The sequence below is a fragment of the Anolis carolinensis genome, chromosome 6 (assembly GCF_035594765.1).
Source record: "Anolis carolinensis isolate JA03-04 chromosome 6, rAnoCar3.1.pri, whole genome shotgun sequence".
Classification (NCBI taxonomy): domain Eukaryota; kingdom Metazoa; phylum Chordata; class Lepidosauria; order Squamata; family Dactyloidae; genus Anolis; species Anolis carolinensis.
Window position 1 is genome coordinate 4,753,085 of NC_085846.1, and position 26,390 is coordinate 4,779,474.

General features: G+C 43.5%; 1 protein-coding gene across 1 annotated transcript; it reads right to left on the minus strand.

Annotated features, from left to right (window-relative positions):
* Window positions 1-355: 355 nt before the first annotated feature.
* Window positions 356-22,122, minus strand: dvl2 (dishevelled segment polarity protein 2). Its single transcript, XM_062957916.1, has 15 exons — window positions 21,669-22,122; window positions 17,191-17,260; window positions 15,870-16,021; window positions 15,073-15,182; window positions 14,838-14,970; window positions 13,790-13,880; window positions 12,717-12,786; window positions 11,905-12,044; window positions 11,674-11,750; window positions 11,451-11,518; window positions 9,629-9,763; window positions 7,650-7,781; window positions 7,110-7,286; window positions 5,491-5,715; window positions 356-4,679 (listed from the first exon to the last, which is right to left on the minus strand). Exons 1-15 carry the CDS (start codon window positions 21,935-21,937, stop codon window positions 4,186-4,188), a joined length of 2,343 nt encoding a protein of 780 aa, XP_062813986.1. The 5' UTR covers window positions 21,938-22,122; the 3' UTR covers window positions 356-4,185.
* Between the last annotated feature and the right edge of the window lie 4,268 nt (window positions 22,123-26,390).

The following is a 26,390-nucleotide window of genomic DNA, read 5'->3' on the forward strand; positions in this document are numbered from 1 at the left end:
CTGGATAGCCCTCGTATATCTGCATAGGATTTGCAAAGACTTGCAAGTTACGAAGGTGGAGGCATTACTTTTCATTCAACACTCGTATGTATGTATGTTGCTTGTTCTATGGCTTGATGGATCTGGAGCACATTTGGTACAGAGGACCCTTCATTATTATCCAAATTATAATAATTGAGGGGTTTGAAATAATAATAACAACCAAAACATCTCTTTTAACGTAAAGAAAAATAGAATCGGGGCTTAGACCCTGGTCCCAATTTACATTGTGGGAGTTGTAGCACAATGAGTGCAACTACAATTCCCACCCAATGACCCCCTCTTAGGGCCCTTCTGTGATTCAGACACAAACAACTTGTGGAAGTTTATCAGGATTTTTATTATTATTATTATTTGAATTGGATGCTTTTTTTTGTACACAAAAAAAGGAGCTAAAAAATAAATATGTTATTACAAAATAGTTTTCTGCTACGGATCACACAAACACGCGTGCGTGCACAACGCAAACCCCTCCTCCGGAGAAGAGGGGAGGACTAAATACTTTTTTTGGAAAAGGGGGGGGGGGGAGAATTGTAGCACCATGGAAGGAAAGAAGGAAAACAAACTTCGTACCTTTGGAATATATATCTATATAAGGCTGCAAAACGGGGGGGACGCATTGTACCCCACTGTACCTCATCCCAAAAAGAAACCGGAGAGGAGGAAAAGTCTCTGTAGCGCTAAACATCAGGATGGATATTAGGTGCTTTGGGTCTCAATTTGGGCCCTCCAGATGTTTTGGACTGCAACTCCCAGCATTCCTAACAGCCTCAGGCCCTTTCCTTTTGCCCCTCAGCCGCTTAAGCGGCTGAGGGGCAAAAGGAAAGAGCCTGAGGCTGTTAGGAATGCTGGGAGTTGCAGTCCAAAACACCTGGAGGGCCCAAGCTTGCCCATGCCTAGTGCAGACACATATAATATTGAATCTACTGTGGAGAAGATGCACTCAAACACCTCTCAAGATGCCATTCAAGAACTTCTTTTAACACTGTGAGTTACTAGTTACACACTCAAAAAGGAACTTTGCTCTGACTTTGGAAATCTACCTTTGCTATATTCCCATTATGAAAACACTAACTTTTTAAAAAGGAGTGATATTAGCTTGGAAAGTAACGTTATTCTTCTGTTTTCAGAGTGTTGCTCCTTATTTACTGTTCTGATTTTGGAGTTTTTTAATACTGGTAGAGCACTCTGAAAACAGAAGAATTCCAGACAGGAGTCAATCAGGGGCAGCTAACAAGTCTGAACAAAGGATTCCCCAGGCCAAGATGTGAGGCTGGGAAGGCCATTTAATGCTAACAAAGGTGATTAATTACAACATTCACACTGGCCTCCAACAGACAAGGGTTCTTTCTATAGATATATAAACCCCACTTGCCTAGTTTACGAACAGACCTCACAACCTCTGAGGATGCCTGCCATAGATGTGGGTGAAAAGTCAGGAGAGAATGCTTCTGGAACATCGCCATACAGCCCGGAAAACATAAAACAACCCACAATTGTTCTTTCTCGAATTATTCTCAATGGATCAGGATTTTTTTTTTCTTATGACACATCACGAGATCAAAGATAACTATAGGGCTATATTTCTGATAAAAGAGAAATATTCAGGCATTAAGGTTCCCCTATATATATCATTTCCATGTTTCGGGGTGCTATGTGATTCAGTATTCCTTGTCTTAATAATAATACAGTAGAGTCTCGCTTATCCAACATAAACGGGCCAGAAGAACGTTGGATAAGCGAATATGTTGGATAATAAGGAAGGATTAAGGAAAAGCCTATTAAATGTCAAATTAGGTTATGATTTTACAAATTAAGCTCCAAAACATCATGTTTAACAACAAATTTGACAGAAAAAGTAGTTCAATATGCAGTAATGCTACGTAGTAATTACTGTATTTACGAATTTAGTGCCAAAATATCACAACATTGACTACAAAAACATTGACTACTAAAAGGCAGACTGCGTTGGATAATCCAGAACATTGGATAAGCGGAGGTTGGATAAGTGAGACTCTACTGTAATAATAATAATACTTTATTTTTCTATGCTGCCACCATCTCCCCGAAGGGACTCGGGGCGGCTAACATGGGGCCAAGCCGAAACAGAAACAAAATATGACAAATAAAACCAATATAAAACAGTATCAAAGGTAACATTCAGATACCGTAAACAAATTAAAAGCACATTAAAATGCAAAATACAAAAACACAGTTTTAACCAAATAGCGAAGGTAATAAAGCAAACATCACCATCAATAGATAAAATGGGGGCCATCAGGTCATAACTTCCTCCTTAACTCCTCAAAAAGAACCTTTTTAAATTTGGAAATAATATTTTAAAAGGGGGGATAGGAGTGCTGTAAGCAATCTGAGAGGGTTGCTCAAAGGAATGTCATTGATTCCTATTCCAAGAGCATTGCCACAATCCACCTTTCCACAATGGAGTGCCTTTCAGAGGGACTGGACTACAATTCCCATTATCCCACAGGTTGTGGGATAATGGGGACTGTAGTCCAATCCCTCCAAAAGGCACCCCATTGAGGAAAGCTGGCCTAATTCCATCCTGATGTTAAGAATTTGACCTGATGTAACTCCTACCTTGTAAAAGATTCAACAGTTGAACTGAACCGGGATCAAGCTGCAAAGAAAAAAAGGACTTTAGTGTTTACGGGACGAGATACACAACAAGGAAAGCAGCACAATGCCTTGGAATGACAAAACTGTGGCTGCAAAGGCTTCAAACTGCAAAGAGTCGTAGTGTTGGCAGAAACAAAGCTGCTTCACCCACATAATCTCATCTCACATTGGTTAAATGGGATGTGTAGTGTTTCCGATGAGATCTAGAAGTTGGGACAGCAGGGCTCCTTTCTTTTAATATATATATATACACACACACAAACAAAAAAGGAAGTTTATAAAAAGAACTAGAAATTTTAAAAACCTTCTAAAAATTGAACAAAAAAAAGAAAGAACCCCACAAAAACTATCACTTCATTGACACCGGTTTGGGCGATGAGTACCGTTGTAAAAGCAGCCTTTCCAAAGACAAGAGGAAAGGTCTGAGAGGTGAGGGTCTCATGAGGCCGGCAAGGGCCCCCTCGTCCCTAAATTTCCACAAAAGGGACCCTTTGTACCTTAAGAAATACCTGGTCGTGGATATACAAAAGTCACGCCGGCTTCGACATGATTTTGGCGCAGGAATCCTCTTGACAAGAAGACGGAGACATTCGAAAAGAGGTCGGATGACCGGCTACATTGTGGTCGTCCTAAAAGTCAAGGCATCTATGTAACAGGGAAGGCAGAGGTCGCGTGATCCTAGAGACCTGAGTCGGGTGATTAAAAAAAAGGTGGCCAAAAAAAGGAGCCACGGCATTAAAAAAAAAAGGAGGTGAAGGAAACTCAAGAGACGGACACCGCAAGGCGAACATGATGGATGGATGGAAAGGGGATCTGGCACAAAAATTTCAGATCGGAAGTCACTGCTGCACAAAGACCAGCAGCTCTGCTGGTGAATGATATAGCACTGGCAAGATTATCATCTGCCATTCAAGTCCTAAGGCAAATCACAAGGTTGTAAAGGTCACAAGATGGTAAGGGATTGAAAGAATCCAATCTTTGCCAAATTGGGGAAACCAAATACTCAAATACTCAAGCAAATCGGAAAGGTCCCAGGTTGATGAAAACAATGATGGGTCATAAATGGAAGCAATACTGCTTTTTTTCTGAATTAGGACTGCCAGCAGGTTAGAATGCCGGCAAGATTATCGTGTGGCATTTGAGTCCTAAGGCAAGTCACGGGACAGCAAGGGTCCAACAATCACAGCCTTCGCTGAGTTGGGAGAAACGTAAGAGTCGCAGTCCAGCAAGAAGGGGCTCAATTTGGTGAAGGCAAGGACGGATCATAAACCGAAACCGTATTGCTTTTTTTTTCTGAATCAGGACTGCCAGGGGAACTAAGGAAGGGGGTCAGGCACGTTGGATGCGGTTACCGTGTGTGAACACTGGAAGCAAGGGTTTTTTGGTCCATCTCACTCCTTTTGTGGACGGAGGCAGCAAAGTGCGGGAGGTCAGGCGGTTCTCGGAAGGCTGTGCGGAAAGGAGGCCACTGCGGTGAGCGGGAGGGAAAGAGGGGGGGCTCTCGGATCACATGACATCCACAAAGAACTCGCTGGGGTTGCCCATGGCCATGTGGAAGGACTGGCGGCTGGCCGTGAGCTCGGGGGGCACGGAGCCCAGGTCGCGCACCGGAGGGGCCCCCGGGGGCTGAATGGCGGCAGAGGCAGCGGCCGTGGCAGGAGGGGCGGGGGGCGGCACCATCATCACCACCATGGGGTTGTAGGCCAGGGGCATGCCTCCCGGGGCCGCGTAGGCCGCGTGCAGGGAATGGTGGGAGCGGATGCTGCCGCCGCCTCCCAGGCTGTGCTGGCTCCGCTGGGAGGCCCCCTCCCCACCCGGCCCCATCGCCGGGACCCCTATGCCGCGCTGGCTGCTGCTGCGGGCAGAATACTCCGACTCGCTCCCGCTGCCCGACTTGGAGTCCGCCCCGGCCTTCTCCTCCTTCTGCTTGCCAGGCCCACGGCCCCCTCCGCTGCCGCCACCGCCCCCATCGCTGCGGTTCGACCCACTGCTCCGGCTGCCTGCAAAACAAGGAAAGCAAAGACATACATCAACCGATGGGTGGGTGGGTGGTAGGCAGGCATTGCTCTCCCAGAGGCACCCAGAACTGAATACTGGGCTAAAGACAAGGCCCATCCAGTATTATTTATTTATTTGCTGCATTTATATGCCGCCCCTCTCACCCCGAAGGGGACTCAGAGCGGCTTAAAAGTTAAATTTACATACAATATTATATTAGCATAGTACAATACTGGTAATAAATTACTATATTGGACTGTATCAATATATTGTAATATTGTTAGTACAGTACAGGACACAGTGGACTTATTCTTTGAACGCGCTTGCTCGCATAGCCAGGTCTTCACTTTCTTTCTAAAACTTCAAAAGGATGGAGCCTGCCGGGTGTCACTAGGGAGGGAGTTCCACAGCCGAGGAGCCACCACTGAGAAGGCCCTGTCTCTCGTTCCCGCCAGCCGCACCTGTGAAGTTGGCAGGACCGAGAGCAGGGCCTCCCCTGAAGATCTTAAATTTCATGATAGGTCATAGTGAGAGACACATTCGGATAAGTAAGCTGTGCCGGAACCGTTTAGAGCTTTATAGACTAAAGCCAGCACTTTGACTCGTGCTCGGTAGCTAATCGGCAGCCAGTGGAGCTAGTGCGCTCCCTGTACGCCGCTCCGGTTAACTAATTAACCGCCTCCCGTTGGACTAATTGAAGCTTCTGAACAGTCTTCAAAGGCAGCACCATGTAGAGTGCATTGCAGTAGTCTAATCGGGATGTAACAAGAGCATGGATCATCGTGGCCAAGTCCGGCTTCTCAAGGTACTTACCTTCGCTGTGCTGACTGCCGGCGCTCCCCATGCCGTAGCTGTAGGAGGAGAGCTCGTGATAGGGAGGGGGCTGGGTGCTGTACGGATGTGGTGCCGGGTACTGATAGGAGAAGGTGGGCATCAGAGGCCAAGGGGTAGCTCCAGGAAGGGGCAAAGGCGCTAGGGTGTCCTGGTCAGAAGCCCCGCTGGAGCCGTCATTGTCGTTCAGCGAGAGGTTGGCCATGTCTGCAGGGAGGAAAAAAGGGAACTCTCAATGAAGCCATCCTGAAAAGAACCCTTAGGATCAAATTTTGACACACTTATGGTCACTTTGAGCCATTTTAGGGCTAGGAGAGACCTTAACAACATCAAATGAACCAGAATTGAACTTGAAAAGAGGCCTGCCTTAAACATTGGGGGATGTGAGGGGGATGTTAGTGCATGCAAGGGCAAACTTCGGCCCTCCTCCAGGTGTTTTGGACTCCAACTCCCACAATTCCTAACAGCCTGTTAGGAATTGTGGGAGTCAAAGTCCAAAACACCTGGATGAGGGCCGAAGTTTGCTCATGCCTGCCTTAGAGGGTACTTGGGACTCAAAAATATGGTAACACTGATGCAATAAAAATTCAAGATCATCTCAGCTAGGCTGGCTTTGACTGACAACCCAAGGATGTTTCAGTAGGCTCCTTTGGTTAATATATCATTTTTTCTAATTACTTAAGACACTCTGGGAGGATGCAAGCTGAAGGTTGATCCAAATGAAACTCTTGGTAGATGTCACAGAGTGGAAAGGCATTTGGACAGGCACTTTACCAAATAATCTAGCTATTATGCACTTTGTTCTGACCCCCCGTTTTATCCTTTTGGTGGTGAACCTGGAATTGTTTTTATAACTTTTTATCTTGTTTCGTGGTTTTATTTGTATAATTGTTGCTTGAATTCCGTTTTTGATTGTTATACTGTTTTGTTGTTTTATTGTTTGTTTTATAGTTTAACTTGTTTACACTTTGTCTTCTTCTGGGCTTGACCCCATGTAAGCCACCCCGAGTTCCTTCAGGGCGATGGTGGTGGGATAGAAAAATAAAGTATTATTATTATTATTATTATTATTATTATTATTATTATTATTATTTGAAACACAACAAGGTGAGTCCACAGCAGACACTGGACTCATCGCTGGCTGTTGTTGTTGTTATTATTATTTTATTATGACACAGCAAACAAGATAGATATGCTGGATTTCGTATCACAAGATCACAAGTCGAACACTTCCCAGGTGTCTAGGACTGTGTGATGTATTTTCGGATGATGCGTGCAGATCCCAGTAGGGTGGCATTATTATTATTATTATTATTAAATAAATGCAGGCAACCAAGCAAGACCAGGGAACTCCTGGTGTGAGGTTTCCCCAGATATGAAGACCTATTTCACAGTTATAATAATAATAACAACAACAACAACTTTATTCTTATACCCCGCCCCATCTCCCCTAAGGGACTCGGGGCGGTTTACATGGGGCCATGCCCAAACACAACAGTATAAAAGCAAAAGCAAAACAATAAAACAAATCAATCAACAATAAAACATCAACATCGATAAAAACAGTCATAAAAAAAATCCCATCCCATGCACCCGCTTACAGTTCTCGCAGCCGCTGAAGTCTCCAAAGATATAGTAGCACTGCTCGGAGAAGGTAATCTTGTTGACTGTGTGCCGGATGAAGCCGGCCTTCAGGAGGTTGCTGGCGTATTTGCGGGCCTCTCGGCGATCCTGGAATCCCTCCACATGATGGTAGAGCCAGTCCACCACATCAGAGCCTGAGAGAGGGAGAAAGGGGGCACATATTATATTGCCAGCGTGGGTGCAACAACTCAAGCAAACTTGGGACCTCCAGGTGTTTTGGACTTCAACTCCCACCATTCCTAACAGCCTCAGGCCCTTTCCTTTTGCCCCTCAGCCGCTTAAGCGGCTGAGGGGCAAAAGGAAGGGGCCTGAGGCTGTTAGGAATGGTGGGATTTGAAGTCCAAAACACCTGGAGAGCCAAAGTTTGCTCATGCCTGTTCTAAACTCTTCATTATAAATCTGATTGATTTTTTCCCCCAACATCCCACAACTGGTACAGAGCCAACCCATCTACTCAGGGGAATCCTGTGGCCTGCTGACCCATGTTGGCCCCATACCTAGGAAGGCATTGGGGATGGTGATCTTGAGCCACATGCGGTCCCGAACCTCCAGGCCAGACTCCGGAGAGGCCATTGCCTTGGTGACAGAAGCCATGTCTGTGTGGATGGAGAGGTTGAAGTCATCAAAGCCTGCAGAGAAGAAAAGAAGGAGGTGGGTGGCATGGCAGGACAGAGACCAGGCAGAGATGCAAGGCGCTTGGCTTAGATTTAAGGAACTGAGCCAGTTCCCCAAAGGAACAGACTTCTGGTAAGGAGATGTATTGCTTTCATATGTCCATACTACTAGACTAATCAGCTCCAGCTCCATGCAGCTCCCACCTTGGTAGCATTTAGGAAGAGCCTGAAAACTTGGCTCTTCACATAGGCCTTTGGATAAGTACTGGCCATTTGTATGATAAATTTCGTACCAGCAATTACTTCTTGATCGGTTGTACCTTTGCATTGTTAATCTCGCCGATATAGCCACAGGGTTCACCCCCACTTCAAGGTGCTCTCCCATGTTCTTATAGCACTTTTAACTACCTCTTGTTTACAAAACTCACTTTTGCCCAGTTCATTTTTATGATTCTATTGCTGTGTTATAACTTGTGCTTTACTAATGTTTGTTATTTTACTTTTATGTTTTTAATTTTTATTTGCGCGTGGTTTCTGTTATTTGATGTTGTTTTATGTTTGTTATTGTATTTGCCCGGGCTTTGGCCCCATGTAAGCCACCCTGAGTCCCCCCGGGGAGATGGAGGCAGGGTATAAAAATAAAATTATCATTATTATCATTATTATTATTATATGTGAGAAGCCTCCCACAAGGATGGTAAAAACATCAAAACATCCGGGCTTCCCCTGGGCAATGTCTTTGCAGACGGTCAAATCTTTCACACCAGAAGTGACTTGCAGTTTCACAAGTTGGTCCTGACACACACAAAAAAAATCTTTGTGGCCCTGCTGCATTCTCTTTTCCCCACAACAGTATAAACATGCTGAATAACCCAAGACTTCAATATCACTTTCATGGTACTGATAACCATAAAAGTTCAGACTAAAAGATAAACTGCTTAAAGATGGAAGAATTTCCTGACTGTAAGAGCTGTTCAGCAGTGGAACTGTGGTGGAAGCTCCTTCCTTGGAGGATTATAACAGAGGCTGGACAGTCATCTGTCAGGGGTGTTTTGATTGTGGTTTTCCTGCATGGCAGGTGTTTGGATTAGATGGCCCATGTGGTCTCTTCCAACTCTGTAATTCTATGCTGTTAGACTCCTCTCCCTTGTACCTTTTCCCCTCTTTTTTGGGCGGATGGCTACTTCTTTGAAAACCATTGTGTATATGTGTGTCCCAAAAACGGAACAGTGAAAAGGGGAAGCAGGGCCAACTGTTAAATCTTAGGATGCCTTCCCTGGATCTGGGAACTATTCAAAGACCCTGCAAAGGGTAGATGAAAAAACCTGCAGGAAAGCAGTAGTGTGCATTTAAAAACCAGTGAAGACTCATGGCTAAGCACATCAGCAATGCAAGGATGTCTCCTTTCTGCATCAGTCATTTTCCACAAATGGCTGCCATTAAGAATGTCACCTGAACTTCGCTCCCGTTGCCCTTGCTAACAGCAATCCTGTCCTCCCACCAGCCAATTGTAGGCAAATATAATAAATCTGCCAGGTGAGCTAACGCTTCACACAGTAGATGAAATGGACAGGGCCTTGATTACATCAGCCTCGGTTTCTAAGTCCTTCAAGTGCCAAAAGATTCTTGGTTGTTTTTTGCTAAATAGTAGCCACCAAAGGGTAAAAAAAAACCTGGCATCAGAAAATAAGCAAGATGTTAATGTAAAGAGAGAGACAAAAATACACTCCTTGAAAAAGCTTGGAAAAGCTGGCATCACCTTCTGTCATCATTTCCCTGGACAGAAGGACAAAGATACTTTTTTTGACCATGCCTCCCAAAAATGCCCCACTCATTTCTTTGGACCAACGACAGGGACTCACGCTCTGTCTCTGTGACGGAAGTCCCCGAAGTGATGGTGCTCATGGAGCTGCTCCCAGGGTAGGCAGCAAAGGCCCCGGTCAGGGCGGCCGAGTGTGAGACCCAGGCCGCAGGGTCGATGGGCTGGATCGGCTCATCTGGGCATGTCAACAGATACACAGAGGTTAAGCATAGGCGATTTTCTGAAACACCACAAACTCTGGCTCCTAGCCTAATCCCCCATCACTCCACCACCATGGGATGCCTTCCAGAGTCTTCTTCGTGACCCATCCAATTAGACCAGTACAGGGATTATGGCAGGTGCAGTTCAACATGATAGGAGCCCATGTGGTGAAGCAATTTGAGTCCTGGACTAGGGCTCTTGACAGACTAGGGTTCGCATCCCCACTCAGCCCTGGAAACTGACATCTGCCCAGTCATCCCCTCTCTAGGACAGTCATGGGCAAACTTTGGTCTTCCAGGTGCTTTGGACTTCAACTCCCACATTTTTCAGAGCATCAAAATGGGATAATTTGTATTCGTATCCATCTTGCATAGCAGGCAAAGGCAATCTTTGGCCCTCCTAGTGTTTTAGACTTCAACTCTCACAATTTCTAATAGCCTACTGGCTGTCGAAGGATTTCATGGCCGGAATCACTGGGTCGTTGTGTGTTTTCCGGGCTGTCTGGCCATGTTCCAGAAGCATTCTCTCCTGACATTTCGCTCACATCTATGGCAGGCATCCTCTGAGGTTGTGAGGTATATGACAATCTCTGACAAGCTCACAACCTCTGAGGATGCCTGCCATAGATGTGGAAAAATAAAATACCAGAAATCACTGTTCATCACTGGCACACAATAAAACCAGTATAATAAAACCCAAAGATATCCAAACATTAAAATGGAAGTAAACATGAACATTATTAAAAAAAATAGTTTAAACTGGTTAAAAACCTATTCATTACTATTCATTCATTACTAAAACCAAAGCAACCCCTCGGAGAGAATGCCTCTAGAACATGGCCATACAGCCCGGAAAACACATAACAACCCAGTCTAATGGCTGTTAGGAATTGTGGGAAGTCCAAAATACCTGGAGGACCAAAGTTTGCCCATGCCTGCTGTAAGAGAAAGGCCATGTCAAATTACAGTAGAGTCTCACTTATCCAAGCTAAACGGGCCGGCAGAAGCTTGGATAAGCGAATATCTTGGATAATAAGGAGGGATTAAGGAAAAGCCTATTAAACATCAAATTAGGTTATGATTTTACAAATTGAGTAACAAAACATCATGTTATACAACAAATTTGACAGAAAAAGTAGTTCAATATGCAGTAATGCTACGTAGTAATTACTGTATTTACAAATTTAGCACCAAAATATAATGATATATTGAAAACCTTGACTGCAAAAATGCGTTGGATAATCCAGAACGTTGGCTAAGCGAATGTTGGATAACTGAGACTCTACTGTACTTCCATAAACATTTGGCCAAGCAAACCCTATGAAAGGGTTGCTGTGAGCTGGAGCCAACATGAAGGCACATAGGAACAAGTCCAATACAGCTGGAGAGAAGTTGACTGAGGAAGGCCATCCTCCAAATCTAAAAGCACCTTCCCGAGATTCAAATAGGTCACCTCTTTAGAGCTATATGCTCACAGAATGTGACCTAGAGTGCCCTACCTATTTTGGTTCAAGCATCATCAAGTTAATTAGGGATCCCAATTAAGTTCCACTGGGTCCGACCAAGCCAAATCAACAACAAGACTGCTCCATGGTGAGACCCCGGACCTGAGTCTAGGTAGAATCAAACCCCCGATGCCTGGAAAAGATTGTGCCCACTTACTTCTTGGCAGGGTGAAATACCCTTGTGGGGAGGGATCCCAGCACTTGGCCACTGTCAACACAATTGGGCTGCAAAAGGAAGAAAGGCACCCTTGAGTCAACAGACACAATGAATGCAACACACACTGAGATAATTTGCTTCTGACACAATAAACAAACAAACAAACACAGAGATAAGACAATGACACAGGAAATTGAAAGGGGTTGGAAGGACCAAGACCTACCCCGGTTTGTGAACAATCTCCCTCAAAACCCTCACAGCGTCATCGTTGCTCATGTTCTCAAAATTAATGTCATTGACCTGGGAGAAAAAGGGGGTGTGCAATTTGAGGCCTGTTTCAAGATCTGCCACATATACCCCCATAACATCAGACAATTGTCCCCCAGAGAAGAATCTGGCCAGCTCTCAACACCCCGAGGAGCAAGAGACCCCTTTTTCCAAGAAGCCGACTCACCTGAAGCAGCATGTCTCCGGGCTCGATTCTGCCATCGGCAGCAACCGCACCCCCTTTCATGATGGAGCCAATGTAGATGCCGCCGTCCCCTCGCTCGTTGCTTTGCCCCACAATGGAGATGCCCAGGAAGTTGTACTTTTCTGCTCAGGGAAGAGACAAAACAAAACAAGGCTTGTCTATTGACTAGGATACTGACCCAAAGGACGGACCAAAGCAGGCCTTGTAAACGATGTTGTGAACAAGTGAGAGAAACTTCCCCTCCGTTTCTTTTTAAAATTTATTTATTTACGCGTATTTATTTACATTTATATCCCGCCCTCCTCACCCCGAAGGGGTAAGCTAACCGAACAGCTTACAAGTTATATGTATATACAATATATTACATTATTAGCATAATAATATAATATAATATTATTATTAATTTCTTTTCTTTCAAAAATTAATCTTGGAAGACACTCAGAATCCATTGTATTTATATCCATCTCCAGCTCAGACTTTCTCTACTCCTGCATTCAGGAGAGAGTGGCAAGGTTCTCAGAGGGGCCAAGATGGTGAACTTCTCATCCGAAGAACAGGAGTGATCCAGTTTTTTTCCCCATCTCCATCAGTTAGAGATGTTAAGGTGCAATTTAGTTAAAAATGCCAGAATTGATATTCATGATGACAGCACTAACTTATGATGTTACTAATTGCTTTAAGGGGGGAAACTGAAAGACTTGGGGTTCTGATAAAAACAACCTTGTTTTGTTTCCAAACACTGTTATTATTTTGCAAAGAAACTGTGGATTTTTAAAAATAATATTCCCGCTTACCCATGTTCAATGTAACTGTAATGATGTTGAGGGACATGGTGGAGTCTGTAACGCTGCTGAAGGAGGAAGTCTGAAATGACCACAAAATAGAGAAAGGGGTTATCTTTGTGGGGGGCAGGAGGGGGGAAGATACAAGGAATAGCAGTCTTCTCAAAGGTTTTTTTTTCTCAATACAAGCACAATGGAACAGTCTCTGCCACATTATCTCTGTTGCTGTCTGTTTTCAATTCCAACTAATGGTGACTCTCAGACAAGCCTGACGCAGCAAGGTTTATCCAGAGGTTTGCCATTCCCTTTCTCTGAGGTTAAGATGAGTCTTGACTACTTAAGGGTCACCCACCCAGTGGTGTTTTGTGGATGTGTGTGGATACAAACACTGGCCTTCCAGGGTCTAATGTTCAAAGCACTATGCCACACTGCTTCACCTAGGGTTTTCTTGGCCAGATTTACTTAAGGGTCTGATACTGCCTTCCCCTGAGAGAGAAAAGGTAGAACTTGTCGGCGGGGATGATGGGTAGCAGAGTGAAATCCAAAAATTCACCATCCCGGTTCACCTCCTTCTCTCCAGACTGTTTCCCCGTGTGGAAAAACAGCACTGGGCAAACTCACTCCAGCAGACGAAGTCCAACTGTTGATTTACTTTATTTACATGATCTATTTACAGACAGAGCAAATTCAGTCCTTTCCTCCATGAGTGCTTTGCCGAAGCACTCATGCACACACACACTGCTCATCGCTGTTCTCCGCTCTACAAAGGAAAACTCCCTCGCATTCCACAGGAACAAGATAGTAAGTCCCGGTCAAAACACACTTGACCCCATTGGTCCTGTGATATATCAATCATAGCAGACTCTCATTAACACCAGAATTGCTGAAAACAGATTGATTTTAACATTTCACAATACACAATACCCTGACAGAACTTGCCCACGGCTGCTCAAACGATTCCCATGACTGAGCAGAGATTTGGAGCCCTACATCAATGTCAACTCACATTCCATACGAATACTCTTTGCCCTGATTAAATCCCAAAGTCTCACCGACCCACCCTCCTGGCCAAGATTCAAACTGACCCGCTCCAGACGTGGGGGGCGCTGCTTCCGTCGCCTGCGGTGGCGCTTGAGGAGGCGGGAGGCGCTGCTCTGCTCTGTGGAGCTGCTGAATCTGTTGAAGGAAAAGACAGGAAGAAGTGGGGAGGGCGCAAAAGCCATTTTGAATTGGCGTCCCCCAGCAATATCTGCTTTCCCTCAGCCCAAAAACTGAGTTGTGAGAGAAGAACTGGATTCAAAATAACCCGTTCTTTAAAAATTATTAGCATTAGAAGAGGAAAACACCATCCAGCCTCTTAAAAAACCCTCAGAGGAGCCAATGGAGGTCCTTACAACAGGATATAGATACACCAAGCATCTTCTTGTTCGGGGCATCAATAAATGCACAGTGCTCCCTATATTTCTAGTCCTTTTTACTTCCCAATTAAGACTAGAAATCGAGGAGATTAAAATACAATAGTTCAATTCTGCAGAACAATCTAAGGTGTGTTTACAATCAAGACAAGCCAAGAAAAGAGTTTAAAAAGTGCCACGTTTGACTCTCTCTGGATCATGGGTTTTATAGTCTCAATTTGACACCAACACTCACGAGCACACAAAATCAAACATCCTTTTTCTTCTCTCTGTCTGTAATTTTCCCTTTCAGAGCTTATCACCCGGTACAGTGCCTCTGTGTTCTATAAACATCCTTTTGTTTTCTCTTTTTCTGTAAACATTTTCCTGTGTTCCTAAACAAGTTCTGTCAGGCCAGCTTGATCCCTTTCTAGTCCTCTTACAAAAATTAACAAACTTCGCCTTAGCAACTCTTCTCTATTTTCACATTCCTTCACTTCTCTTCTAACCCATTCTAACTTTTCTTAATCACTTTCCATTTTCTAGTCTCAACAACTCCACCACATTTCCTAGAACATTTCCTTAGAGCCAGTGAGTTTTGAGAGACTGAGAGCAGCTGAACAGACACTGAGTTGATATCAGATTAGCAATTCAGTGGCCTAAGCCCACCTCAGAGAAACTGGCTGCCTCAATCCCAGTGGCGCGAGAGCTGCCACTCCATCCCACGTTCCCCTCTTACCTGCTCATAGTATCGTCATCATCTGAGTCGCAGAGGCTGGTGGTCTCTAGTTCACTGGTGAGCAGAGTGGAGGAGCTCTCATAGCCAGCCAGGTGCCTCTCCAAGCGGGACTGACCGTTCAGCCGGTGTCCCCCTGGGACAAAGGGACAAAGAAAGCAGCTGTCAAGTAGGCCTAACACAGAGCCTGACCGACAGAGACCAGGTCCAGGGTCCTGGCTTCCCGGTAGCCACTCACCTCCGTGCTCCATACTCTCCCTGCGCCGAGGCCGCTCCCGTCTCAGCGAAACTACTGATTCGGTCTCTGTTTCATGGTCCAAGTTCTCGTGGCTGCCTGACACATTTGGGCTGCAAAAAACAAGAAGTAGCCCCCGCAATGTTCAATCTATTAAAACCCAGGGAGGTACACCCCACTGGCAAGAAGCAGCATGCCTCAAACCACTCAGCCCCAGGATCTCCGACTGCTGATACTTTGGGCTCAATAGTTATATTGCAGTTGGCCCTTGGTATCCATGGATTCAATACCCATGGCTTGAAAGCATGCCAAAGAGAAAATGAAAATCCCCAAAAAACCCTAGTCTTGATTTTGCCAATTTCTATAAGGGATATCGTTTTGCAACACCTTGTGTATATAATGGGACTTGAGCATCCACAGATTTTGGTATCCACAGCAGTTTTGGAACCAAAAACCCAGGAGACACTGAGAGCTCACTGTATCTAATTCTTCTATACCCTTTTCCTATATAATAACAACAACAACAACACATTTTACCTGTCTCTAACAGCTCAAGACACGGTACAACAAAGTCAAAACATATCAAGATAAAACACATATCAAAACACACTAAGTAAATGTAGCTTAGTACCTCTGCATAACAATGCCATGAGAATGTGTTGTCGAAGGCTTTCATGGCCAGAATCACAGGGTTGTTGTATGTCTTTCGGGCTGTGTGGCCATGCCATGAGATATATATATATATATATATATATATATATATATCACCTGAAGCCCACCATCCCTCTCCCGCTACTTACTGGAAAGAAGGGGGGCGGGAGTCCCCGATGCCACTTGTCCGCTCCACAGGTAAGGGCGGAAGTGGGGGCGGTGGGGGCGAAGGCTCTGGGCGCACCTCAACAGGAGGGGGAGGAGGGGGAGGCTCTGGCTGCGGGGTTTCTGAGGAGACAAGCTGTGCAGGAGAAAAGCAGAAAGCACACTGACTATGGCCTTATATCTTTTGAGTCCTACTGAAACATTCACACAGCCCCTATAGAGAAACCTCCTGCCCACCAAAAAAGCTTATTCAAGGACAGAAGGAGGATTCTGCAGGATGATTCCAAAGGTGTGTGGCTTTGTTTTCTACAGTGTCCAGCTGAGAGACACAAAGGGAAAAAAATGGAGAAACACAGTTTCCCCTCTTTTCTGAAACCATTTTCCACCAGAAAAAAAACAAAAACTGAAGGGGAAAAATAGATTTTGGAATATTTTACTTCAGAATGAAGAATAAAATTGAAGACATGTTGTACATATATTTACTCTCCCTGAATTATTCCCTTAAAGGAGGAAATATTTTTTAAAAGTGTTCTGCCATTCCTAGTCTTTGTATCCTTTCCCCCTTTTCATGGGAATGAATTCATTACATCTGTCTGATGCTTTGGGAGACTAGAGATAAAATAATTTCCTCTGTTTTAATAACATTGACAATTTCATCTGTTTTTATGGGGCAGAGTTGAATTCTTCTAAACCCAAGAGATCCCTTGCAGTTTAGTTCGTTATCATGCTGCGCTACTTATCACACAAAAATAAACAATTTAAAAGGAGAATTCAGTTTCTAAATATTGTTCGGCTGTACATTTAATATGTCAAACAAACTTGTATATCATGTTATGAACATAAAGACATTTTATGTTTCTAAAGCAACAATGATTTTCAATCTGTAAAGAAAGATAAAACTATTTTTTTCAATATACCTGGAATTTTGAGGGAGCCCTCCCCCCACCCCAACATCTTGCAAAAGTGCAAGGCTTCTTCTATGGCTTCAGAATTTCGGGAAGCTTTACATCTCTAGGTCAAACTGAAGTCATCAGTACACAAATCCCAAGGCCAACAGTTCCCTAGTCAGGACATAAATGCACTTTGAAGTCCTACAGAATCTAATGTCACACAGTGGTTACAAAATATAGGTAGAGCCCAGGGAAAAAAAACAGCTTTCTGGGGCTACCTTTTCCAGCATCCCAAGTGGCCACGATGGCTAGGGGATTCTTGGAAATGTTGCACAAGAGTTTCTAAGCTCTGAAAATAGGCAACGGGGAGAAAGGGCTGGACAATTGGAAGAGAAAAGACATGTCAACTTCATACCCAGGAAACGACTCTGCCATTGAAACAAGGAAGCTTTGCGTTGTCGTCTGAGATTTCTTCCTTCACAACACTTCAATAGAAAATAAGATAAAACACAATCAAAAGGCGGAACATCAAATGCCTCCTGAATGCCGAAAAAAGTTAGGAGGGTCCCTCCTTAGAGGCTTGGGAGAGAATCTCTTCATCTTCTACATCAGTGCTTTCCAAACATTTCATGTTGGTGACATACTTTTTAGACATACATCACTTCACAACACAGTCATTCAGTTTTACTCACAGACCGAAGGTTAAACTAATCCTTGGTAAGAAATACAAACACATAAATAAATTGTAAGAAATGTATGGGGCCTTTGCTACCTCCATGACTATTTGCTTCTATCATCTATCTCTCTATCCATCCATCCATCCATCCATCCATCCATCCATCTAAGGGGGTTGGCCTGGATAGAGCTTGGGAATTATTATATTAATAATAATAATACGATTACTAATACAGTAGAGTCTCACTTATCCAAGCTAAACGGGCCAGCAGAAGCTTGGATAAGCGAATATCTTGGATAATAAGGAGGGATTAAGGAAAAGCCTATTAACCATCAAATTAGGTTATGGTTTTACAAATTAAGCACCATGTTATACAACAAATCTGACAGAAAAAGTAGTTCAATAAGCAGTAATGTTATGTTGTAATTACTGTATTTACGAATTTAGCAGCAAAATATCACAATATATTGAAAACATTGATGACAAAAATGGCTTGGATTATCCAGAGGCTGGTGAAATATCTGTCTGTTTATCCATCCATCCTTTCTCTCTTAGGAGGGTTGGACTGGATGGCCCTTGGGGTCTCCTTCAATTCTAGGATCCCCCACCCCCACCCCATCCTATTTCGGGTCTCTTACCTTAGAGCAGTGGTTTTCAACCTGTGGGTCCCCAGGTGTTTTGCTCTACAACTCCCAGAAATCTGTCAAAATTTCTGGGAGTTGAAGGCCAAAACATCTGGGGACCCACATGTTGTGAACCACTGCCTTAGGGTCTATTTCTCCTGTCTGTCTATTTGGGGGCTGGATAGCCTTTGGGTCTCCCCTGCCTCTATACTTCTATTGATAACAACAACAAGCAGAGGCTGGAGGATCATCTGTCTGTCTACCTGTGTGTTTATCCACCCACCCATCCTATCTATCTTAGGGGACCGGACTAGATGGTCTTTGGGTCTCTTCTACCTTCATGACTATGTGCTTCTATCATCTTTATCTTGCTCCTCACTCTATTTGTTATAGCACTTTAGGTGGAATTGTCCTCATGTTCTACCATTATTCGCTTGGATTTTATCCTTGGACCCTGTGGAACGCTACCCTAGTCCCCCTCTGCTGTGCAGAACAATTTTTATGCTCAGGTTTTTAAGTAATTATGAAGTTGTTTTATCTTGTGTTGCATTGTTTTTAAATCTGATTGTTGTTTAACTATATTGTATGTATTGTTATGCTATATTGTTGTTCATGTTCTTCTTGTGTAAGCCGCCTGGGTCCCTCCACGGAGATGATGGCAGGGTATAAATAAAGTTATTACTATTATTATCTACCCATCCATCCATCTAATGGGGTTGGACTGTATGGATCTTGGGGGTCCCTTTCCAACGCTAGGACCTGGCTATGCGAGCAAGTGTTCAAAGAATAAGTTTTGTTGGCTTCGACTCGGTCTGGACTAAGGTTTATGTACAAGGTTCTGTGGATGAATGGCTCAAGTATTTTGTATTGTTTTAAATCTTTATTTAACTGCTTATGTTTTCATTATTTTGTATTATTGTGTATTGGCAACGAATTCTGCCAGTGTTGTAAGCCGCCCTGAGTCCCTTCGGGTGAGAAGGGTGGGATAGAAATGATGGAAATAAATAAATAAATATTGTATGTATTGTTATGCTATATTGTTGTTCATGTTCTTCTTGTGTAAGCTGCCCCAAGTCCCTCAGCGGAGATGATGGTGGGGTATAAATAAAGTTATTATTATTATTACTATTATTATCTACCCATCCATCCATCCATCCAATGGGGTTGGACTGAATGGATCTTGGGGGTCCCTTTCCAACTCTACGACTCTATACATCTATAGTGTTCCTCACTACTTCGCAGTTCACTTTTTGCAGATTTGCTGTTTCGCGATTTTTAATAAACACTATTATAACTAATAAAAAATTACAATTTACAGCCTAAGGAATGGAGGAAGGAGAAGCCAAGGGGATAGAAAAGGAGTCCAAGAGACAACGGGGGGAGGAGGCGGCAATTTATCAACACACAATTGGTTGATAAAGACTTAAAATAGTGTATAACTACAGTATTGTCTCACTTATCCAACATAAATGGGCCGGCAGAACGCTGGATAAGTAAATATGTTGGATAATAAGGAAGGATTAAGGAAAAGCCTATTAAACATCAAATTATGTTATGATTTAACAAATTAAGCACCCAAACATCATGTTATACAACAAATTTGACAGAAAAAGTAGTTCAATACGAAATAATGCTATGTAGTATTTACTGTATTTACGAATTTAGCACCAAAATATCATGATTTATTAAAAACATCGACTACAAAAATGCGTTGGATAATCCAGAATGTTGGATAAGCGAGTGTTGGATAAGTGAGACCCTACTGGGCCCTAGGGAGGTACACCTGGAAGCTACAAGGCCTAGAGCCTTTTCGACCTGTGCTCCAATTCTGTGGAACTCATTGCCTCCATATGTTAGAGCAATGTCGGAGTTGCGACCTTTTGTAAAAGCGCTCAAGACTTGGCTGTTTGGTTGTGCATTTAAGTAAATCAGATCTAATTTGCCAAATAGTCACTGTTGAATGTTTTTATGTTGAATGTTTTTATATTGTGGAATGATATTTTAAATTGTAAGTCGCTCGGAGCACTCTGATGGAGAGCAACTAATTAAGAAGTGAAGTGAATAAGTGAGACTCTACTGTAATAAACGTATAAATATTAAAATAAATATAGCATCCCTACTTTGCGGGTTTTCAATTATTGCGGGTGGTCCTGGAACCTAACCCCAGCGATAAGTAAGGAAACACTGTATTAATAAATAATAATAATAATAATAATAATAATAATAATAAAACTTTATTTATACCCCGCCACCATCTCCCCAACGGGGACTCGGGGCGGCTTACATGGGGCCATGCCCAGAACAGTACAATATAGCAAAATATAAAACAACATATCATAATACAATTAAACAATACAATAAATAATCATGTACAATGCAACACAAAATCTATATATATATATATATATATATATGTATAAACCAGGGCGGGCCACATGAGACACTTAGTTAAAACTTGGGGTGAGAAAAGGATAAGAATACAACCACGGAGAACAGGGACATAAGATAGAAAAACAATCTAGAGCAGGGGTCCCCAAACTAAGGCCCGGGGGCCGGATGCGGCCCTCCAAGGTCATTTACCTGGCCCCCACCCTCATTTATAATATAATATTTTTATATCAGTTTTAATAATATAATATATTATATATACATATGATATTGATAATATTATCATGTTATACAATGTAATACTAATACCATATAATAATATTAATTACACGTTATATATTACATATAATATTACAGTATAGTGGTATAGTTCAATATAGTAATATATAATGCTAATATTGTGCTATGCTAATAATATAATATATTGTATGTACATACAGCTGCTCTGAGTTCCCTTCGGGGTGAGAAGGGTTGGATATAAATGTAGTAAATAAATGCAGTAAATAAATAATTAATTTTAGACTTAGGCTCGGCCAAAGTCTGATATGACTTGAAGGCACACAACAACAACAATCCTAATTAACTTGACTATCTCATTGGCCAGTAGCAGGCCCACACTTTCCATTGAAATCCTGATAGGTTGATGTTGGTTAAAATTGTTTTCATTTTTAAATATTGTATTGTTTTTTGTTGTTGTTGTAGTTGCACTACAAATAAGACATGTGCAGTATGCATAGGAATTTGTTTTGTTTTTTTCAAATGATAATTCGGCCCCTCAACAGTCTGAAGGATTGTGGACCAGCCCTCTGCTTCAAAAGTTTGGGGACCCCTGATCTAGAGGATAGATGTTGGGGGGAGTAGCAAAAGAAGTGTGTAATAGTTACTCTCCGAAAGCACATCGGAAAAGCCAGGTTTTTAAATCTTTCCTGAAGGCTAAAAGAGTGGGGGCTTGCCTGATTTCAATGGGCAGTGAGTTCCATAACCGGGGGCCCACAGCAGAAAAGGCCCTCTCCCTTGTTCCCACAAGGCGGGTCTGGCAGAGGCTGGAAGGCCATCTGTCAGGAGGGCTTGGATAGCGTCTCCCTGCAGAGGAGAATGGGGTTGTTGAATGCAGCTTAATGAGATGGGATGGGCCTCAGGCGACGCAGAAGTCCCAATGGAAGAGGAAAGGAGCCTTTGGCCCTAGCCAAGAGATGGAAGCCTCACCCGAAATCCTGGTCCATGCTCTTGAAGAAGTACTTGGCGCCAGGCCTGGCCAAGGCGGCCTTGACGTGGCCTAAAGTGAGGCGCTCGGCCGGGACCGGGATCTTGACCAGGTAAGGCGTCTCCTCTTCATCCAGGTGGTAGATCACCTTCGTCTCGCCCGCGGGTTGCGCGGAGGAGGAAGAAGAAGATGAAGGAGGAAGAGCGGCGTTGAGAAGAGGAGGAGGATGAGGCTGAGGAGGCGCACTAGGCCCGGAGCCCGCCATCGCCATGGCAACCAGCGAACGGACGGAAGCACAGGCGCCTTCTTAGGCCACGCCCACGTTACCGAGGAAGGGAAGGGGGCGAGATAAAAATAAAAAATAGCGGGGAGGGGGTTTGGGAAAAAATAATAATAATAAAAAGGGGGAGGGTGGGAGGGGGGGAAAAAAGGGGAAGAGCGAAGGGACGAAGCCGCCCTCTCTCTTGCCTCTCGGTTTCACGTCGCGGAGTGACGTCATCACGCACGCACGGCGCTGTGGGGGGGAAAACAAGGCGTGAGGTGGCGTCACGTGACGGGGGGAGGCGCCTCTTCTTCTTCTTCTGCCCCGCCAGGATGTGACGTCACAGAAGACACACTTTTTTTTTTCTCCTCCTCCTTCTCTTCCCCTCCTTTGTCCTTCGGCTGCTTGACGGTCACGTGAGGGGGCGGAGCTTGACTCAACGGCCCGCCCTCTGACGTCAGCGCGATGCAAGGCGAGACCATCTTGGGACTAGGCCTGGGCCTACTTGGGCCCTCAGGAGTTTTGGACTCCAACTCCCAGCATTCCTCGCAGCCTCAGGCCCTTTCCTTTTGCCCCTCAGCCGCTTAAGCGGCTGAGGGGCAAAAGGAAGGGGCCTGAGGCTGCGAGGAATGCTGGGAGTTGGAGTCCAAAACTCCTGAAGGGAGGGCCCAAGTTGGCCTATACCTGGTTTGATCAAGGTAAGTCATGGTTCTTCTCTCTATTCTGCCTTTACCTGGAAAACTGTGTCCAATTTTGGGCACCACAGCGCAAAAGATATGTTGACGCTTTGTTAATGAATGACAACCAATGATCCAATATCTCAATGTAAAATTAACTTTAAAATGTACTTTAAAGGAAGCTAATAGACTGAAGGCAAGGAGGAAACGGATATTAATTTGGAGCCTACAATATCATTATATGTACAGTAAAGTCTCACTTATCCAACATAAACGTAGTTCAAATACGTACAGTAGAGTCTCACTTATCCAACATAAACGGGCCGGCAGAATGTTGGATAAGCGAATATGTTGGATAATAAGGAGGCATTAAGGAAAAGCCTATTAAACATCAAATTAGGTTATGATTTTACAAATGAAGCACCAAAACATCATGTTATAAAACAAATTTGACAGAAAAAGTAGCTCAATATGCAGTAATGCTATGTAGTAAATACTGTATTTATTAATTTAGCACCAAAATATCACAATATATTGAAAACATTGACTACAAAAATGCGTTGGATAATCCAGAACGTTGGATAAGCGAGTGTTGGATAAGTGAGACTCTACTGTAGTTCAACATAAAGTAGTTCAATACGCAGTAATGTTATGTTGTAATTACTGTATTTACGAATTTAGCACCAAAATATCACGATATATTGAAAACATTGACTACAAAAATGGCTTGGATAATCCAGAACCTTGGATAAGTGAGACTCTACTGTAGATGGATATTGTGTTGTCGAAGGCTTTCGTGGTTGGAATCACTGGGTTGCTGTGAGTTTTCCGAGCTGTATGGCCGTCTTCCAGAAGCATTCTCTCCTGACGTTTCGCCCACATCTATGGCAGGCATCCTCAGAGGTTGTGAGGTCTGTTGGAAACGAGGCAAGTGGGATTCCCCCAGGCAGGAAGCAGCCAGGCTTTGAAGATGCAAGGCTATTTCATGCTAGTCAAGCTGGACAGTTGCAACATTATTCCATATATATTATTGGAATATTAATCCATATACAGTAGTGTCTCACTTATCCAACATAAACAGGCTGGCAGAATGTTGGGTAAGCGAATATGTTGGATAATAAGGAGAGATTAAGAAAAAGCCTATTAAACATCAAATTAGGTTATGATTTTACAAATTAAGCACCAAAACATCATGTTATAAAACAAATTTGACAGAAAAAGTAGCTCAATACGCAGTAATGCTATGTATTAATTATTGTATTTACGAATTTAGCACCAAAATATCACAATGTATTGAAAATATTGACTACAAAAATGTATTGGATAATCCAGAATGTTGGATAAGAGAGTGTTGGATAAATGAGACTCTACTGTACTATTCAAATAAAAGGCTGTGACCCCTTATTGAAAATATATTATCTGAGAAAGGATTATGAAAGACTAAGAGGTGAAAAGTTTTGCACTGTAGGCAACAAACACTCGCAAATGTATGTATATTGGAATTAAAATGTATTTGAATTTATTTATACAGTAGAGTCTCACTTATCCAAGCTAAACGGGCCGGCAGAAGCTTGGATAAGCAAATATCTTGGATAATAAGGAGGGATTAAGGAAAAGCCTATTAAACATCAAATTAGGTTATGATTTTACAAATTAAGCACCGAAACATCATGTTTTACAACAATTTTGATAGAAAAAGCAGTTCAATACGCAGTAATGTTATGCTGTAATTACTGTATTTACGAATTTATCACCAAAATATCACAATATATTGAAAACACTGACTACAAAAATGGCTTGGATAATCCAGAAATTTGGATAAGCGAATGTTGGATAAGTGAGACTCTACTGTATTTGAATTATACTGTAATTTTATACTGTATTTAATAGTTTTTAACTGATTTTATGTATTGTTGATTGATTTTGTATAGGCACCTAATTGTGTCAGTGTTGTAAGCCGCCCTGAGTCCCTTCGGGTGAGAAGGGCAGGATATAAATATTGGAAATAAAAATAAAATAAATATAAAGAGGAAAGAGAGAAAAAAAGACATATTGACTCTAAGCTGAAGGTGTCCAAAGGAAGAAGGCAACTAAAAGGATCAAATGTCTGGAGACTATGAATAATCACTGTGAGGAGCGGTTTAAAGATCTGGGTATGTTTAGCCTCAGAAGAGAAGGTTGAGAGGAGACATGTATACAGTAAATATATGAAAGGATGTCCCATGGAAGGAAGAGTAGGCTTGGTTTCTGCTGCTCTGGAAATTAGGACTCCATGGAGCCATGGGTTGAAATGACAGGAAAGGAGATTCCGCCTGAACATTCCTGACTGTGAGAAGAGCTGTTCAGCAGAGAAACTCTCTGCCTCGGAGTGTGGTGGAAGCTCCTACCTTGGAAGCAGAGACCAAAACCATGGGAGGGCCAAAACTAACAAAATGGAAGCTTGTAAACAGGCTGGGTGGGCCGAAACTTAACACAATGAAGTTCGACAGGGACAAATGCAAAATACTCCACTTACGGGGTTGTTGTGTTTTCCGGGCTGTATGGCCATGTTCTAGAAGTATTCTCTCCTGATATTTCGCCCACATCTATGGCAGGCTCGATAGCAGGTTGTGTGAAAAAGATCTTGGGGGTTCCTCGCCTCGTGGGAAGAGGAACATGAGCCAACCATGTCTGGCAGTAGCTTGAAAAAGCCCATGGGATGTTGGCCTGCCTAAATAGGAGCCTAGTGCATACATCAGTGGTTCTCACCCAATGGGTCCTCAGGTGTTTTGGCCTACAACTCCCAGAAATCGCAGCGAGTTTACCGGCTGTTAGGATTTCTGGGAGTTGAAGGCCAAAACATCTAGGGATCAACAGGTTGAGATGTTGACTCTAAGCTGAAATGTGTCCGGAGGAAGACAACTCAAATGATCAAGGTCTGAAGAACAAGCCCTATGAGGTGTGGCTTAAAAAGCTGGGAATGTTGAAGAGAAAGCTGGGAGACATGATGAGGGCCATGGTTAAAGAAGTGAGGGGAAGTCATAGGGAGGAGGGAGCAAGCTTCCTTTCTTCTCCCCTGGAGACTAGGAGGCAATGGAAGAACGGCTTCAAACTACAGGAAAGGAGATTCTACTTGAACATGAGGAGGAACTTCCTCACTGTGTGAGAGAACTGTTCAGCAGTGGAACTGTGGTGGGGGCTTCTTCTTTGTAGGTTTCTAAGCAGAGGCTGGATGGCCATGTCGGGGGTTCTTTGAATGCAATTTTCCTGCTTGTGGGCAGAATGGGGTTGGACTGGATGGCCCACCAGGTCTCTTCCAACTCTTATTATTCTAAGACATGACAGCCATGTATGAATATGTGAAAGGATGTCCCAAGGAAGAGGGAGCAGGCTTGTTCTCTGCTGTCCTGGAAACTAGGACTTCATGGAGCCATGAGTTCAAAGGACAGGAAAGGAGATTTCACCTAACCTTTAAGAACTTTCTGACAGAAGAGCTATTCAGCAGTAGAACTCTCTGCGTCGGGAGTGTGGTGGAAGCTCCTATTATAGAAGCTTGTAAACAGAGGCTGGATGGCCATCTGTCAAGAGTGCTTTTCCTCCATGGCAGGGGGTTAGACTAGATGGCCCATGTGGTCTCTTCCAACTCTGTGATTTTGCCTTTTTCCGACCGAACCCACAAAGGGAACACCATTCTTTTCAATGAGATCCCTTCCAATCCTACAGGACAAGGGCCCCCCAAGATCCTATGCTCCCATCCCTCCCCCTTGAACATGAACGAAGATCGCAGCCTTCTGTACAAACGCCAA

What these genes read in the sequence shown, in the direction of transcription:
- dvl2 (XM_062957916.1), bottom strand. Translation starts at nt 21,937, where the DNA reads ATGGCGATGGCGGGCTCCGGGCCTAGTGCGCCTCCTCAGCCTCATCCT. An exon ending in GTATTTCACCCTGCCAAGAA is followed by an intron (nt 9,764 to 11,450) that starts GTAAGTGGGCAC and finishes TGACATGCCCAG; the next exon opens with ATGAGCCGATCCAGCCCATC. An exon ending in TTCCGTCACAGAGACAGAGC is followed by an intron (nt 7,782 to 9,628) that starts GTGAGTCCCTGT and finishes TCTTCTCTGCAG; the next exon opens with GCTTTGATGACTTCAACCTC.